The sequence below is a fragment of the Parus major genome, chromosome 10 (genome assembly GCF_001522545.3).
Source record: "Parus major isolate Abel chromosome 10, Parus_major1.1, whole genome shotgun sequence".
Lineage (NCBI taxonomy): Eukaryota > Metazoa > Chordata > Aves > Passeriformes > Paridae > Parus > Parus major.
Window position 1 is genome coordinate 8,091,429 of NC_031779.1, and position 18,378 is coordinate 8,109,806.

Below are 18,378 nucleotides of genomic sequence, written 5' to 3' on the forward strand. Positions count from 1 at the left end.
CTCTGCAACTCTGGAATAACTTGATCAGCTCCACATAGCTATGTCTTGAGTTTTAAAAATACCCCCTTACTTTCAAGGTTTTTCTGGTTATAAACTGGCATAACAACACAGAAGCAGGTGAAATTCTTCCTGTTTTATGTGAACCTAAATAGGACCAGAGTTGGTTTTTTTTATTGCTTATACTATACTATAATATACTGTTATTTTATTTGAATAGCAGGTATGCATCAGTTCTAATATAAATTCCTATGCTGGCGTTTTCTGCCTACAGCTGAACTGCTTTGATACGCAGGTAGTGATTCAGTTTGGTACCCTGGAAAAAGCAGACAGTAACAATAAAATGAATTATGGTGTACTCCCCTCATGTTTTCACAACTGTCCCTGAGCTCAAAGATCTTGAGCCATAAGAATGTAAAACAGTTATCAATGTGTGTATCTGTATTGGATTATTCCTAAATGAAGGTAACCAGTTTCACTGCATTTGCTTGAGTTTAAGTAACTAATGGCTTGTTTCTTGAAAAAAGTAGGCCATCTCATGACTTTAACTCTTGATAGCTTAAATTATACCTAAACTCTTAATATTGCAAAGCTTTTGAAGCGTGTGACTTCAGATATAATTATGGGTTTGTAATATGCAGACACAACATGACTGCTCATTTAGAGAATCTTGAATTTGGGGGATTCAAGGGCAACTTTCTTTTGAAGTTAAGCACAACATGGAATTAGTTAACCAAAGCATCCGTAGGTGTTTCTAATTCCAGAAGAGAAGCTGTTAGTCAAACATTTACATTGTGTTTCATTTCCTTTACAGTAGTTTCTTGAATCTCTGCCTTATTCTTAAAATGTGGAAATATCTTTAACCCGTTTATTGGAATAGCAAGATAAGAGAAGAGCTTTTGCTGTAATTTTTGCAACGCAGAGCACTGCCCTTGCTGGGAGGTGATGGGTACTGAGTGCTGACAGTGCAGCCACTTTTCCTCCAGTTTACCTGACTCTCCTGCCATGGGTCCCTCGGGCTGAAGTGTCTCCTTAGGGACTGCCAGTACTGAAAGCACAAAAAATAAATCCAAGTACTTAAGCCATTCTTTTAGTCTTTGAAAAAGGAAGGAAAGAGCAGATGTGGGCAACTGTGCCACGGTGCCTGCTGGACAGCCTGGGCAGGGCAGGAGCAGGGCTTGCATCAGCTGGGAATCCCAACAGCCTACACCACACATTCCATATTTTGTTAAGTATTTTTCTTACTGGGTGTCAACTTCCTGGGTTTCAACTTTCTAAGTAAAATAGGAATGTGATTACTTTTAATCAGTGGCCTTCAAAATCCATTATGGGTGCCTAAAGATTTTCCAGGAAAGGTCTGGGCTGCTACAGAGCATATTCAAAGGCAATTATTAGTTGTTTCATGGACTCTCAAAGGAAGTAGCCCTCAATCAGTAAAGGTCAGGATTAAAGGATACTTCCAGTTGAACGAAATAATCTTTCTTTGAAGAAAGCCTCTTTGCAAAAAACGTGCTCTTTTTCTGAGAATTGGACGAGCTTGGTAGACAGTTGTGAGCAGTGCAGTGTGAGAGGTTCTAGGACAACAAAATAAGGATGGACTAGGGGAGATTGTGGCTGTGTCACAGCCTGGCCATGATGGGATGGTAGCATGGGGCAGGAGAGGCTCTGCTGGGGCTGTTTATTGCCTTGCTGTGCCCAGGCAGAACAAGGAACAAGCAGCTCCCAGATGCATCTTCTGGTGGCACCTGGAACACAATGGGTTACATAATACCAAATGTCTTTGTTTCCTGGCCTAAGCCTAGAAAACAGATTAAATGCTCTTCTAAAACATGTATTTCAGGAAAACATTTTCTGTAATTACTACAGAAAAAGCTGTGATAGGAAAGGGAAGGGAGTTGGTCTGCACAAGCATGACCTAGTTGGGAAAGGAGTCAGCTGAGCATAACTCAATTAACTGAAGTTTTCGGAGAGTCCTTGGGTTACAGTTAAGTGGATTTATGAATCCCTACTACCACATAACTAACCTTAATTGGCATTTCAGGATGTGAGCCAATTTCCCTTTTTTTGGGGGAGGGGGGGAAGATAGTGGGTTCTTACTCTGTATTCCAGTGCTCGTGCACCTGTGTGCAGTGGAGGTAGGAGGACAAGGATTTGAAGACTCTGACATTTCTGGTTAAATGAGCTTTTCTGTTTTTCCAGAAGGTGTAGAAAATCATCTTTGAGGTTGGTATGTTCAGGTAGCAAAGGAAAACAAAATGATGTGCCTTCATGTTTCTGTTCTCCAGTACTGTATGCTTTGCTCTGTGCACAGTAGCTTCAGTCAAAATTTAAATTTCTCTCTTCCTCCTTGAGTAGTCTGACACCTGCTGCTATCTCTTGTGCCCACCTGGGCAATAACCTTTTGTTTCAATGTATTGATTAGAGGGCTGTAGTGCCTTATTACTTTAATTCTTATTTGCTTGTGTCAACTAACTGGATTTTTTGCTATTTTAAGGAGAATAAACCCCAGACTGTGCAGAGATGCATATTTTATGCTATATACTTGGCATGTTGCATTGCTAGAAATGAAGCAGAACAATAATAATAGTTGTACAGTCAGGTTAGAGGACTGAGGTTATTCTATACACAATATATGACGTGTCCTAGGGCTGATTCATACACAAAACCAAACAGTAACAGCACACACAGAATAAGACTTTTTTTAACTAAACACTGAGTTTGCTGTTTCTATAAATGTCATTCCACCCTTGTCCTCAATTGCATCAACTTGCATCATCTGTGTCTGTTGTGTAAGAACAACTACCAGGCTTCTCAATGGCTATAGGTTTCTTTTCCTTTATGAAAACTCTTAGAAGTTGCTAAATGATATATAAATCTAGTGGAGCTAAAAAAAGATATTATGCCACATGAACTTTGTAGAAAGAAAATTATTTCTCAATATCTCTGGCTGTTCTTTAATTTTATTTTTTTTTATGTCCAGATTGAATAACTGGATGGTCCATTGCTGGCATAATTTTAAAGTGCTGGCCCTGTGTTTATAATGCTGCAGCATTTCCTAGTTCAACATAGGCTTCTAAGTGATGCTGTTTTTATTTTGAAACAACATGGTGTTTTTGTAACTGCAGCCAATATAACTCTAACTCTTTAGCTGGTTGGATCTTCTCTTCCTTCTTAAGGCAAGAAACTGGTTGCTTCTGAAGTAATAGGTCTGATACAGGAAGAGAGGCAGTATTTGTAAATTGAACATGAAAGTGAGCTTTACCTGTTTACATTAGGCAATATTGTGATTGTAATCTGATTCTCGAGTGATGATTATTTCAGAATATGTACCTGCCTTTATTCAGTAGATCTTGCTTATTTACTATTCATTGGATCTTTCATCTGAACAGCTTAAACTGTCTGTGTCTTGTAGTGAGCTGTGCTATGTCTGTGAAGGCCCTGAGCACTTCAGGTATGCAATATAAGCTTTGTTATCAGAGCCTTTTTAGTACAAAAAAGGGGAGGGTTTTTTGCCTAACTCTAACTGCTCAGCAGAAGCACTCTGGCCATAGCATCTGTCCATTAATTTGTGTCAGGTCCCAAAGATTTTGATAACAGATGGATTATCTTCTTAAAAAGAGAGCTAAATAATAGAAAGTCTTCATCTGGTAAGCTGCTAATGATAATTGAAGGGCATGTCTCTTTTACTGTTACCTGGTAAAAAACAATTCTTGCAGGTTTTTGTACGGGTGAGTTAGTTTTGTTTAGTCTGCTAAGCATGAGACAATTCTTGTTTAAATTAATTTCAGTCCTGTTGAACACTTTCTAGAGTTTTGAACTTTTGTATCAGAGTTGGCAAAATACTTTAGTAGTGATCCTTCCTGCTGTGACTTTCTTGAAATTACCATGGCCTTTGGGCATACAAAGATGAGCTTAGCAGCAAGATAATGCTGCAATTTTTTTTGTCTGTTGTTTATCCAAATCCTTTTCAGAGTCTTCCCAAATTCCTTTTTCCTATTCCCAAGTATGACTTACCTATTGTTCACCAGACTTCCAGCTGAAATAAAAGTGCAGGTGCCTAATTTTGTAGGTGACTCATATCACTACCTAAGAGTCTTGTCTTCTGTTATTTACCATTCCTTTCATCTTTCATGCACCCTTTATTAGGTATTTTTTGCCATCCATCGGGTAAATGACCATTTTAACTTATGCCAGATGAATTAATGTATTGTTCACATGCCATATTGGGTCCTTCAGGGTAATTAATAATTTTAATAGTAAAAGAGTCCTCTGGCTCTTCTTCAGCAGTGGGCTGACTTCTCTTACTTTGTGTAGATCCCTTCAAATAGTCTGTAAGCCCTGGGGTCTGTGGTGTACAAGCCTGGGCTAGGCAAATATGGACATGCAAAAGCTAGTTCTACACTTTGATTTGCATATGCAGATAATTGCACATTTAATTGGGGCTTTTGTTTCACACATCCATTCTTGTATGTATCTCTCAAGTCTGCCTTGCAATGTTTGCCAAATGCTCTGCTATTAGGGGACCAAGACAAAAAAGACTCTGAAAGGTATTTTATGCATGATAATTGAAACATGAATAGAAATTAACTCTCTCCCTGTGGCAGTTTTGGTGGATGACATAGGACATTTAAGCTAAAATTGTGAAGATGTCATGTGCTTTGTTCCCCTAAAGCATCAAAATAAAGGTAAAGAACTGCTGGCAGCCCTGCCTCCACCCGCTTTTCTTTTCTGCTCTTAAAATAGACTTTGAAGTGAATGTATTTTAGCTTTCATGGAAAAGAGAGTTTTCTGTAACCTCTTCAGTAATTAAATAATTTTGAAACTTGAAGTGTTTTGAAGCAGAGAGGGGAACGACATGATCTGGTTGTACTTAAATCCGTTTGAATGATGGGTGACATCCTCGTGATGAGGGAGGAGGAGGAGGAGAAGGGTGCTCTCTAAAACATCATAAAATGGTGCATCTTAACTCTGTGGGAACTGAGTGTGCCAGGGCTCTTCATGAAGAGCAATGCCAGCTGCTGCTTTGTCTGCAGAGACTTGTTGAGTTTTCATTCTTTGCACAAGTTTAGACTGACCGTGGTACAAAACAATGACTACTCTGTATGTTTCTTCGGAACATTTCCTATGTGTTAATGATAACTAAAAATGGACCTCTGAAGTAAGCCTTGCTCTCAGCAGGAGGGACTTGCAATAAAAATCTTAAAGAACATTGTGTCCCACTTTTTCCATAATAGAAGTAAATATTTCTTTTTCTTCTTCAATTTTTAATCTATTTTATGATATATTGTGACTTCTTATTCTATCTGTCAGATGATAATAATGCCAAGTCATACTGTCATCGGGCTTCTCCCACAAGAGCCCAGGAAACCTTTTGTCTTCTAGAAAAGCTGTTGAAAAACAGAGTTCTTTGTAGTGACAGCATTATGAGATGAGGAAAGTTGTTTTGTGGTGCTGGAGTGGGGAGTGGTGGGTTTTGTGAGGAGTGCAGCCAGTCTGACACAAAAGATCCATTTCCCATAGCCCACTCTCATTTCAATTGTAATTGAAACAAACTGCAGAGTCAGCCAACAGTTGTTATACAGCAAATGTCATTAATTTTTGTCTTTTTGAAATGACAGATACTTTGGATGAATACTTTGAGTATGAAGCTGAGGAGTTCCTGGTGTCCTTGGCCTTGCTGATCACTGAGGGCCGGACACCAGAGTACTCGATCAAGGGCAGGACAGAGGGCTTTCACTGCCCACCAGCACAGTCAAGTCAGCCACCAACAACTAAGCATGAATGCAGCGACAAACTGGCTCAGGTATGGTGGTGGTACCCATTTCATGTGACAAATCCTTGCTACAGTGGTTAAAGTCAGCCAAGAACCCACAGAGGATTCAGTTAAGCATGAGTAACAATGACTTTCTGTCAGCCCTTCATTTAAATGAGTATGTAATTCGGTATCCTACTAATAATAGATCTGTCCTTAAAATGAGAGATCATTAAGCCTTTTATCCTTGAACAAGAAGTTCTGCACTACCTGAATGCAGTGCCTGTTTGAATCTTTATTATGCAAATGACAAGCACTATACTTAGTATTCTTGGTCTGGGGTTTCTCTTGAGAAAATGTAGGCTCACTTGCCTAACTTTTTGCTTTTCCAGGTGTTCTTGAAAAGTTAGTGATCCAAAAAACACAAGCACATCAAATCTAGCCAGTCTGCTTGGGAGTAAGATTGGAGCATCCCATCTCTCAAGTTCTTAAGTACTGTGGGAATTTAAGTTATATTCATGCAGAAGTTAGCCTGCTCCAAGACACAGAATTTATAAAGATACTACTTGAGTCTGTCTGCCCAAGAGAGTGCCTTGTGGAGAGAGAACTACAAGGTAGCAAAGTGCAGTGGTTGGGGAAATGGATTTTTACAAGGTTTTTAAATTTCCTAAAGAAAGCTGTTCAAATGGCAACTGTAAGGGATGTGTTAATTATTTTTTCATTTAATAACTCTGGAATCTTATTTCTGTTCTGGTGAAACCAATCAGAATTTGACCCTTACCCTTCTCTAGTACTTTGGAACATGCTTTTAAATTAGATTTAAATCTGGCTAGTATTTTTATGGCTTGTCTATGTTGACATTTTTCTTTCCCTCAGTGTCGTCAGGCCAGGCGAACCAGATCTGAGGTTATGCTTCTGTGGAAGAACAATATTCCAATCATGGTAGAAGTGATGCTACTTCCAGACTGTTGCTATAGTGATGAAGGGCCCACCACAGAGGGGAATGATTTAAATGATCCTGCAATCAAACAAGATGCATTGTTGTTAGAAAGGTGGATTTTGGAGCCAGTTCCTCGACAGTAAGTTGGATATGAGGATTAGTTGATAATTTCAAGAATCTTGTAAAATTCAAATCCTTAAAGTAATCAGTGTTTTTGAACTGGCTCTTTGCTGTGAGGACTGATCTAAGAAAACCACAGTTTGCTAGTGAAATCAAAGCAATTCAATTCAGGCAATTCAAGCATTTCAATTTTAGTTGTCTTATACTCAAAATTTCTGCAGTGTACATTGTGCAGTGCAGAGTATGAAATGATCCTGGCTGCAAATGGTCCTTTTAATGCATGTAACATTTATGTCAAATTTTGTCAATTGTAATGTGTATAAAAACAAATCAGGCTCTGGAATCTTCAAAATGTTTGAGGAGTTTTTTCTTTGCTTGATTAAGCTATATTTTTTTTTTTCTGACTGAAGATCTGACAATGTTCTAGCTCTAATAGGTCTCTGAATATTCTTACCAACACTCATGTGTTTGTCTTTAAATGCCTTAGGAGTGGAGATCGATTTATTGAAGAGAAGACCCTTTTATTGGCTGTTCGCTCCTTTGTTTTCTTCTCTCAGCTGAGCGCGTGGCTGAGTGTTTCACATGGTGCTGTTCCCCGAAACATCCTGTACAGGTATGCCTGCAATGGAAGAAAACTCATTTGCTGCTTGCAGATTGCTGCAGCTTGTCTTAAAATCATTCTTCTCTCCTGCTTTCCTGCGTGCTTTTAGAAGGTGGCATATTGTTGGCCCGGTACTTTGGCGGTTCTATAGGATTTGTGTACTATGCAAAGTACAGCAGTTGCTGATGTTTCTAGTGCTTTTTCTTAGACATTTGTTACAAAGTAAATAATTAAAAATGTTTAATTTAGCTGTTTTTGTAAATGCCCTTTGGTATTGTTTCAGGGTGAGCGCTGCAGATGTGGACTTGCAATGGACGTTCTCCCAGACACCCACTGAGCATGTCTTTCCTGTTCCTAATGTTTCTCACAACGTGGCCTTGAGGGTCAGCGTCCAGTCCCTGCCCAGGCAATCCAATTACCCGGTTTTGACCTGCAGCATTCACACCAACCTTGGCTTTTATGAAAAGCGAATGCAGGAGCGTAAGTTCCATCAGTGCAGCGATCCCAGTGCTGCTCAGCAATGCAGCACTTCCAGTCCACAGCGTTTTCGTGGGAAACAGACATGGACAATGACACCTGAACGCCTACTTAATGGAAAAAAGATGCCTGAATTTACTACATCTTTTAGAAATTTAAAACTTTATCCATCTACTGGACTTGGGTCTGACTTTGGGGCATCACAGTCTAAAGTTCAGTGCTACAATTCCACAGCAAATATTAAGACACAATCCCATGAAACACCGGTCAGAACTTTTAAATCCTATTCTCTAGTTGATTCCCGTGTTTCAAATAGTCATTGCTCTCATCAGCCCACAGGAGAAACCAATCCTTTGATAGGCTCTTTGCTTCAAGAGCGCCAGGAAGTCATTGCAAGGATTGCTCAGCACTTGATTCACTGTGATCCAGCTACTTCACCAGTTGTTGCTGGGCGTCCATTCACCACACATGAAAACATCTCGGCTACACCAAAAGCTTTTCGGAGTACTTTCGAAGAGGAAAACTTGCCAAGGAAAAGCAAGGAAAGCTCCCCTGTTTCAGCTGCCAACTTAGACAATGCAATACAGGAAGATGGTGGCGAAGGCAAAACTAGAGCCGTGCCAGAGGTCACACTGCTCGATGCCCGTGTTCCAGGGAACCACTGTGGTCGTCAGTCAGCAGGAGAGAGTAACCCCCTGATCGATTCCCTGCTCCAGGAGCGGCAGGAGGTGATAGCAAGGATTGCCCAACACCTGATTCATTGTGATCCAGCTACTTCCCACATTGCTGGACGTCCATTCAAAATGCATGAGGCTAATCCAGTCACGTCAAAAATTTTCCGAAGTACATATGAAGATGAAAATTTGCTGAAGAAAGGCAAGGAACCGCCTTCTGTTTCTTTTGCTAAATCAAATTTTTCTTTGTTGGAAGACAGCAGTAAATCTGGGACAAAGACACCTGATACTCCTATCACTCCTTCTAGGTTTGATGGAGAATTGAAGACTTCTCTGAAAGTTCAAGCAAGAAGAAAATTGGTTTTAGCAAAACCCAGTGAAGCTGTCCAAAATGCATTTCATCAGACTTCAAATAAAACTTCTCATGCATTTAATAGCATTCACACGTCATCATCATCATGTATTAAAGAAAATAAATCTGAAGTTCCAGATAAATTGGAAATACATTCTGGTTATGCACAGAAAGACCAGATAACCAATATAACTAAGCAGGGTTCAAATTCCAGCAGCATTGATGAACAGATTTGCACAAATAAACTTAAAGAAAGAACAGTTGTTAGTGAGAACAATGGCACAGACAGTTTTAATAATTTACAGATAGAAAAATGCAGAATACTTGAAGGTACAAAAAAAGCAACTATGATGCCGATATCTGACTCTTTGCACAAAAATGAGCTCAAGTGTTTAGACAGAGACTCCAAAAAACCAAATATTTATGAGCAAAATACTCAGCTTGTTAGTATTGAAAATTATTTAAATAAAGACCATGACAGTTTCAAAAACAAAACCAAACAAGATAAAACAAAAACTGCACATGATGAGAATGAAGACCCAACAGGCCTCGATTTTCAAAACACTTGTCAGAAGAAGCCTGCAGAAGACAATGTAGTTAAATGTGAACGGCAGAAGAACCCAGATGTACAGGTAAATACATATGGAAACAGAATAATCCCTATAGCTGTCCTTTGTCAGATAGCTTGTACCCTCTGTCTGCTAAGGGCCTTTCAGCCTGACCTTGTAGGTAGCAGCGTATTACCATTGTGATCTTGGCCTGAAGTAACTCAGAAAGAATTTCTTCATGGAAAGGGTTAAGCATGAGACTGGTGCTCCACTGCTCAGGTGGTGGAGTCACCATCCCTGGAGGTGTTCAAGAAACAACTTCATGCCATGGTCTAGCTGACAAGGTGACGTGTCAAAAGATTCTGTGTGATGGGGTGACTTGGCCACTTAAACTTCATCAGGTTAACATGGAGAAGAGCACTGTCCCATTCCCCTCGTGGTGACAGAGTTCTGAATGACTGTTGCCATGGGCAGTGAGGCATCCTGGTTTGTAGAAATACACCCATCTGAGTATGGAATGTGATCTTTTGGGAGCAGTCTGTGTAGCTGTAGATTGAGTCAATTTACACTGAATGTTTCATCCCGTGCTAGTGTGATGTAGATCCACCTGGGTGAGGAATCTTCTCCCTTACAGCGAGTGAGTGTTATCATGATATGTCACTGAAATATCCCATTGATAACCTGAGTAAATTTGCTTTGCTGGCAGAAAGCACCATCTCTAAAACACACAAATACATGGCGGAAACACAATTTTCGATCCCTGGATGGAACTTCAACCAAGGCTTTTCATCCCAGAACTGGACTGCCTCTGCTTTCAAGTCCTGTAAGTTATTCTTGGAATTCCTTTGGCTGAGAAAGGGACTATTTGTTCTTCTAATGTGTGTGCATGGTATAAAATTATAAAATACCTAGGTGAAGTGTGCGTCATGTGTGTGATACTCTGTGTCACAGTGAATACTCTTGTGGGTAGAAATTAATGCTTTAGTGAGAGTTAACATGTAAATTAGGCTGAACAATAATTTTGGAAAAGAAAATATGAAAGACAGTTGTTATGATCATATCAAGATTAACAAAAGGTGGCATTAGAAAAAGCGATGGAAACAATGCTATGGTGCTATTTTAGGGCACAAAAGAAAGCATTTTGAAGATTGGTGGTTTAAGTGTAAGATAACATTTTGTCATTTAGGAGGTTTTGTGTTAGTTTTTAATGCCTGATTGCCCATTATTCCAAAGCCTTTGTTTGTGTGAACAGTTAGTACTGTACATTCTTCAGTAACCAGAGGTGTCATGGAATGACTTAATGAAACAAAACTGCAACACTGGGCAAGTGTTGCAGTTCTTGGTAGGTTGGTTGGAGTTTTAAAAAACACAGTTCCTGTTAAAACTACTGAAGTAGTGATGTCCTGTAATCAACACATGATATGCTTCATTCTTCATTGCCTGTAAAGGCTGTCATGTTTTCAGGGATATTGGATGGAAATTATTACAGCCTGTTTATTAGTAATAGTTTGTCCTGTTCCAAAGAGACATCAGCTTCCTGAATGTCTTTTTTGGAATACTTCCTGTTAATCAGAACTTAGTCCTATAATTTATAATCCTAGAACTTTCTTCGCTAAGTTTAAAATGTATAGGAATTACATTTTCTACTCTGCTTTTATAAATTGTAATGTCATGAAAATTCTTGGCAGAATGTGCTTACTTGGCCAAATTCTGTGGTAGCAGTTCAGTTTTTAAATTAGCATCTTCTTTCCCTGTTGAGGTTCCTCAAAGGAAAACACAGTCTGGGTGCTTTGATCTGGATTCATCATTGTTGAAATGTCTGTCTTCAAGAAGGTATGTTTTATTTACCAGAAACATTGAGATGTTTGAGGGGAGTATAATAAGTATATATATATATGTGTGTGTATTTATATGCAAAATCAATGCATCTTTAGCAAAGACAAAAAAACGCTTTCAAAAGAACCCTTATTTTGATACAAGGCTCAGCAGACAAGTTGCCCTGGGAGTTTCCAGGTTAGCACAGCTCTGGGACATAACCATGGAATCAGTTGCTGGCAGAATGAATTCTGTCCCATGCAAGGGTAGATATGCTGTCAGATAGGCTGGAGTTTTCAGACAGAAAAGCTAGTAATTGTTGATTCTCTTTCAAACCAATGTTTTGTGTTGTATTTTGTTCCTAGTGTTGAACATGTTAAGCATTTTCTCTTGTTCAGAGAGCCAGACTTTTAAAAAGGGCCAGTCATGACCTTTTATACATTAATTCATGCAACATAAACAACTTCTGTTATGGTAGTCTGATATTGGAAATATGAGATATATTTCAGAATATGAGACAAAAGTACCCACATACAAGAGAAAATAATCTGGTATTTTGATTCCTGCTAATGGAGTTAAAGTACAAGTTTTTATTGTCCTTATCCCTTGTAATATAAAGCTGATGAAAATATTTTTTAGTTAATTAGAAAATGTTCTGCTAAAGTATTAATAGCCATAGTATTAATAGTGTTCAACTGTTACTTCTTTAGTACAACATTTTGTAGTACAGTAAGTAAATTATTCTTTCAAGGGCTGTTTATACCCAGAAGACAAAAGCAAATGTGTTTATCCTTTATATTTATTCTGTCTTTTTTTAATAGCCCACAACAATGTATAAACAGAGACGGTGATCCAGACAGCCATGGGAAACCATTTTTAAGTTCTAGTGCTCCACCAGTAACAAGTCTGAGCCTTCTGGGAAACTTTGAGGTATTGCATATTCTCCAGAATTCTTGTGGTGTTTTTAGTACTCTTCTGTACTGCTTTTAAAAGTATATTACTGTGAACAATGCCAGCATTAATAGAATGTAAAAGCTCCTAACTGAATTGAATAAAATTTGTTTTCATTTCCAGCTGTAAAGACACTTTATTTCATGTGCCAGACATCTTCTGTCTCAGAGAATCAAATACAATGAGTTGCTTAAGCTTTTGTTTCCCACTATGGTCAAGTTAGAAGATGTTCTGTTGCCATAAATGAGATTTAATAACCTGTAATTGTCTATGTTTATAATGTACTTACCTAGAAAAAGGGATTTACATTTTCACTCTTAAAGTCTACTTAGTATGTCACAAAAGCTGGATTAAATTAGTGTGTTAAACAGAACATGTTTGAAGTGCAGGCTCCAGCTCTTCACTTCATGTAGCATATCCAATAACACCAACTAATAGCCAGTGCATGAATGGGTTGTATTGTTTTGTGAAATACGGAGCTGAATTTGCTGGGGAAGGTTACAGAATCTAGGTTAATTTATTTATTTTTTTTTCACATAGTATATGTTGAAAATCATAGATCCTTGCTGCAATAAAGTTCTCTGTAGGCTTTTGCACTTGTTTCCTGATTAGTTATGCTCTGATTATTTTGAGGTGTTCCCAACCTAAGCTGTATGTGCTTTGTTTTTCAGGAATCTGTCCTGAATTTCCGCCTGGACCCGCTTGGTGTCGTGGAGGGTTTCACAGCAGAGGTGGGAGCGAGTGGAGTCTTTTGTCCCACACACATGACTCTGCCAGTTGAAGTGTCATTCTACAGCGTTTCAGATGACAATGCGCCCTCTCCTTACATGGTAAATGTGTGGTTGGATTTATTTTAAATAAATTCTGATATGTGGAGGTGAAGAGCAAGAGCTTGGTGAGTAGAAGGTTCAGAAAATAAAGATTTGCAGCGATCTGGCTTATTTTCAACTGCCTATGACAGAGTTCTCCTGTCCCTCTTCCTTTTGCTAGCTAGTGCTTTTCCTTCTACTTCTCTGCCCCACCATTCAGCTGTTCTTGTCTTGGGATATTGAATGTATTTGTCTCCCCCCACACTGCATAGATAAAGCCCCAACATCTCTTTTTATCCATCTAACTTAAAATAGCAGTGAGGCAATAGCTGGACATAACAGGATACATTTTGTTGTCCCAACAAGCAGCTTCTCTGGGCAACTAACCACTCTGCAGAGTGGCTGAGGTACAGGCCAAGGAGCAATTGCTGATGGAGACCTTAGACTTGGAAGCTGTTCAGCCCTTTCTTATAAAGCAGATATTGTCAGGGCTGCTGTGACACTGGGCACTCTCACAGGCTGCATGGTTTGCTGATGTTTGCAGCAACACAGTGTTTGTGTTCTCTGTCTCTGGGTGCTAATTCTGTTCCACCTTTCTACAGTGACAGCATGGGTTTTGCATGTCTAAAAGTGCTCCTCTGCAAAAAGCAAATGGTGTCTTGTGTGCTGGCATTGAATCAGAGGCTGGATTTGTTCTGATTGCCTGTTAAGGTACCTCAATTTTACACAGGTGACAGATGCAGTTTTCAGAGGTTTTTGTATGTGTATGTCTATCTAATATATGATAAAGGGTTTGTTTAAACATGTAAGTCATGCAATGAACATCTGAGTATTCCAATATTTAGATTTTAAATTCATAGCAGTTACCATATTTCTGACCCTTCTGTTTTGGAAAGTATTCAGAAAATGAAATTGCTTAGTGAGTAGTAATGGCTTTGAGTTTAAACTCATATATGTCTTAGCTGCTGCAAAAAGTATCTGTTCTTTTGCTTTCCTCTTTCTAGACAATTTCATGTGATTTTCTAGGAGGTGAAGGGATTCTCATGTTCCTCAAATGGTTAAAGTAGCATTACTTATTTTCCAAGCTGGCTTTCATTGTTTCAGGCTTTTCCATGTGCTATTTCCAAATATGCTATTATGGCTGAGTCTCCCAGGATTAATACAGCATTTGTGTAGTGCCTCCATCATCAGAAACATTGTTTCTGTTTGTATAGCTAGTTTCTCTGTTTTGGGGTGTTTTTGGGTTGGTTGTTTGGTTTGGGTTTTTCAAGTCCAGTGCAGTGGGGTGCAGCAGTGGTGCCTGCAGGGTGACCAGAGGTGTGGCAGTGCCCCGAGCGTGGCCAGCAGTGTCACAGAGCCCTGTGGGTCACTCCGGGCTGCTCTGTAGATCACAGCTGGTATAAAAGCAGATACCATCCTTCCCAAAGTTTGGATTAGAATGGAAGATTAAGTGCATCTGCTGCCTTTGAAAAGCAAAAATGAGTTCTGTGAGATTTGGAGTATTATTAGTGCAATTGTAGATGATATAGAAATGGAAAGGAGGAGACGAGTGTTTCATTTTAACCTCCCAGCTGCTTTGAAAAGAAAGCTGTTTTGTCCTAGCTCCCTGATGTGGAGAAGATGTGGAAACTTGAATCTTTTTTCAAGAGGAGAATGTATCTCTTATTGCACAGCTTTTAGTGGTCTGCCAAAGTATCTGTAAGGCCCTTGCTGTTGATTTTTAAACTGCTTCTTAAATGCATTGCCTTCTCTATTTTTAGTTTTTGTAAATTACTGATTATGTTTCACATAAATGCAATTACATGACTAGAACATTTTGATTTGTTTATCTCTGTGACCTAAATATGTGTTTTGTTTTTGTAGGGTGTAATTACTTTAGAGTCCCTTGGTAAAAGGGGTTATCGGGTACCGCCTTCAGGAACAATACAAGTGGTACGTACTCAGCACATAAGGGTGCCTTGAAAGCACTAATATCAAGGAAGTCATGCAGAGATGAGGTTATTGGAGATGAGCATGAAGCTAGCAGTGGAAATGTGCATCTCTGTAGGTACTGTAGTAATTCAAAGTAGAAACCTGTGTGTGGGACAAAAAAGATTACCAATCTTTGAACACTTCTGTGTTCTGAGGAGTCTTAAATCATTTCCAGGAGATTCGGAATACCTGGGGACACTATGGCTTTGAAAAGTGATTGGGAAGTAATTAGGCCACAGTCCAAATCCTGAAGTTCTTTCAAAGCAATTAAGATTGAATAATTGTATAAACCTTTGTTATATTTTAATACCACCTTTACTTTTGTAATAGACCACAAAGTAAATCACAGTTATTGCTTAGAACCAATGAACTGACTCTTTCTTTTAAGAACTCAGTCCAAGATAACACATTCATAATTTCAGGTTTAAAAGTGGAGCCCAGCACTGTGCTTCCTGCGAGTGTATTGTGTCTGGAAAACAGTGTAGACAAAAAGCTGCCTGGAAAAATAAGCAAAAACGGGGATGCTGATTAGCAAAGTAAGAGTAGTCATATACTAGTGTTTCATTCAGATTAGATTGTATTTAGCATTATATTTAAAAATGAGAATTGCTGGTAGATGAAGTGTTGAAAACCAGAAAGGCTTCACAATGTCTTTACAAAAATGTTTCTGTATGCACAGAAACAATGTACATAGAGAACTATTTTGACAGATCAAGTTTGGGTTAGATTTGTTGGTTTTTTTAAAAAACTTGTCATCTCTAATGAGTATTGTATTGAACTGTTTGTCTTTTCAGACCTTATTTAACCCTAACAAAACTGTGGTGAAGATGTTTGTGGTGATCTATGACTTGAGAGAAATGCCAGCTAATCATCAAACATTCCTACGGCAAAGAACTTTCTCTGTTCCTGTGAGACGAGAAGTCAAGCGAACTGTCAATAAAGAAAACAGTCACCAGACTGAAGAAAGGCTACTACGCTACCTCATACATCTGAGGTAAGCTCCTTGAAGTTAAAAAACCAAAATATAACAAAAAACCCCCAACAAACCCAAGGCAAAAGCACAAAAAAGTATCTGCCAAAATTTTACTCAATTTCTTTCCCAGTCAGCCTTTCTGTATACAGAAATAAGAAAGAATGAAAAGGAAAAAAAATAATTAAAGAGGAATGCTAGCTAAACAGTAGAGGAAGAAGAGATAAATAATTTGGGTTCTGCTTGGGAGAAAGAAAGTTAAAATAAAGCATAAAGCTCTCTCTTGGCATTAAGGTATTTTGTATAGCATTGTAAAGCTTAAATCTTTTCTTAGCAAGAGAGAAATTGTTCTGGCTGAATCGATGCACTTTTTTGAGGTTACAGGAAATTGTAAGAGTGGATGTTATATGGGCAAAAGCCAAAACTAAGCATCACTGAAGGGAAGGTGCCCTGGTGTGCTTCACATGTGCTTCTTCACCAGAACAGCTTGTAACATGATAAATGGTCTGAGCTACTCCTAAAAATACAGTGGTCAGTAGTAAAAATGTAAATACTTGCTTCCTGATGCAATACTGGTGATTATGCCTTTCACTTTATAAAATATTCACTCAATCTTCCTTAAATGATTTACAAAGCACTGCCTGAAACCAGACACTGCTGCTGCTGTTGGGGCGTTCTGGAGACTGCAGTTGGAAACAAAGGGGAATGATGGATATATTCTGTTCTCCTGCAGTTTGCAGACTTTTTGCATGTGTTTTTGTAGTAAGAAATGCCTGTACACACAGACCCAGTCCTTTCACTGCAGCACTTGGAAACCCACCAGCAGATGACATTCTGAAGTGACCAAGCAGAACAAAATCAAATATCTTACACTTCTCTGTTGTTGTAAAATTATTTCTGGTACATATTATTTGTCCTATTTAATGGCATTGATTTCTATCCAACAGACTTTTGAAACACAACCTTGTCTATAACAGTGATTGTAGACTCTCCCATTAAATGAATGTTGACAGTCACAAAAAAAGTGTGTTGGTTTACTGGAGTGTGAAAACAGTGTCATGAGAAGGCTGTTGAACATTCATGTTTTCATTCTGAAATTTAGCCTGGATTGAAATTCAGCCTTTCAGGCCACACTAACTTGGAAGGTTTAACCTAACCACTTTCTAAATTTTTTCTTTTGGGGCAAATTCTGTAAAAGTGTGTAGTCTCAATAGAAGGCTCTGCTCAGGTGTGAAGCTGATCTGACTGTGCAGAGGAACTGGCGACAGGCCTTGCCTGCAGTGGTGGGTAGAAGCCTGTGGCCAGCTGGGTCTGGCATTACCTGCATGAAAAGTAGTGGTCTTCTGTCCCCCTTCAGTTTCTACTTTAATGTAGTTTGTAAATTTCTTGTTGACAGACTCAAGAATTACTTCTATTTGAAGGCAAACCTGCTTTCTGCTCTCTCATTTGTTACAGCTAGAAGTCTTTATAAAGAGCTTCCTATTTCTGATACCTTCTGAGAGACAGAAAAGTTGCAGTCCTGATGCTTCTCATTTTGAAATATCTGTACAATTTAGCTCGACTTTCAGACCTCTGGTTGGGATCAGTTCATGGGTTTGTGATGTGTAATTGGAAATGCATCCACTTCTGATGGGAAAACCAAAATCATAATAATAATGCGTGGCTGATTATTTTGGAAAGTGAATGACTACAGAGTATGCAACAAGTTTTTTCTTCAGTGATAAACCCAAGCTTTCTCATAATGTAAGAATGGCAGAACTCCTTGAAATATTAAAGTAGCTTATGTTGATCTGTCTTGTGGTTTATTATACTGAGCACTTAAGATTTTACAAAAGACTCAGTTGTCCACTTAGACTTTAGTAAAGATGGATTTTAATTAGGAGGGCTTAAAAAAAAAAATCTTAGTAGTTGGTTTTAAAGCTTTATTTTTAAAAGCAGCAAAGTTTCCTCAAACCTACTTTACTGAAAAGTTATGCAAACCTAAGAAGTTTCAACTATTCAGATTTTTGTTTGTTACTCAAGTTGACTTAGAGCAGCCTTTCAGTTTTAGTTGCAGTAGTTATTGAGCACAAGCATCTTAAGCTTACGTATTGAAATTTTGTTTAAAAAAACAAATGAAGTCACCACCAGTGAGCTGCATTGTGGTCGCATCTGCTTGCGAGGCCTTAATCACAGTTGTCAGCACTCACATTATGAAAGCTCCTTTTCAAGTGGTAATTCAGCAAAAACGCTTGCATAGGTCTGGAGCTTAACATTGGCGGCCAGATTTTCTACAACAGTCTTTAAAGTGTCAGATTTATTGTGTGCACAGCTTCTGGGTGCAGCTCTGTGTGTTTGAGGTTCTGTTGGATATGCCAGCAGACTGTACCCGCAGCTACAGGATTGAGATACCAAATGGAGC

The 18,378-nt window shown here is 38.8% G+C and overlaps 1 protein-coding gene across 11 annotated transcripts in view; it reads left to right on the forward strand.

Annotated features, from left to right (window-relative positions):
• FAM214A (family with sequence similarity 214 member A) overlaps positions 1-18,378 on the forward strand; it is a 46,727-nt gene that overhangs the window by 24,165 nt on the left and 4,184 nt on the right. For 4 of the 11 annotated variants that reach the window (XM_015638939.3, XM_015638936.2, XM_015638934.2 and 1 more), the window contains exons 2-11: positions 5,616-5,800; positions 6,626-6,828; positions 7,297-7,422; positions 7,694-9,545; positions 10,168-10,284; positions 11,221-11,294; positions 12,098-12,206; positions 12,899-13,057; positions 14,900-14,968; positions 15,802-16,001. In XM_015638939.3, the coding sequence (XP_015494425.1) occupies positions 5,616-5,800; positions 6,626-6,828; positions 7,297-7,422; positions 7,694-9,545; positions 10,168-10,284; positions 11,221-11,294; positions 12,098-12,206; positions 12,899-13,057; positions 14,900-14,968; positions 15,802-16,001 (3,094 nt within the window). Of the gene's footprint in view, positions 1-3,409; positions 3,449-5,615; positions 5,801-6,141; positions 6,364-6,625; positions 6,829-7,296; positions 7,423-7,693; positions 9,546-10,167; positions 10,285-11,220; positions 11,295-12,097; positions 12,207-12,898; positions 13,123-13,638; positions 13,767-14,899; positions 14,969-15,429; positions 15,544-15,801; positions 16,002-18,378 lie in introns of those variants that run through there. The other 7 variants (XR_004498872.1, XR_001523560.3, XM_015638935.3 and 4 more) reach the window with 7 other exon arrangements.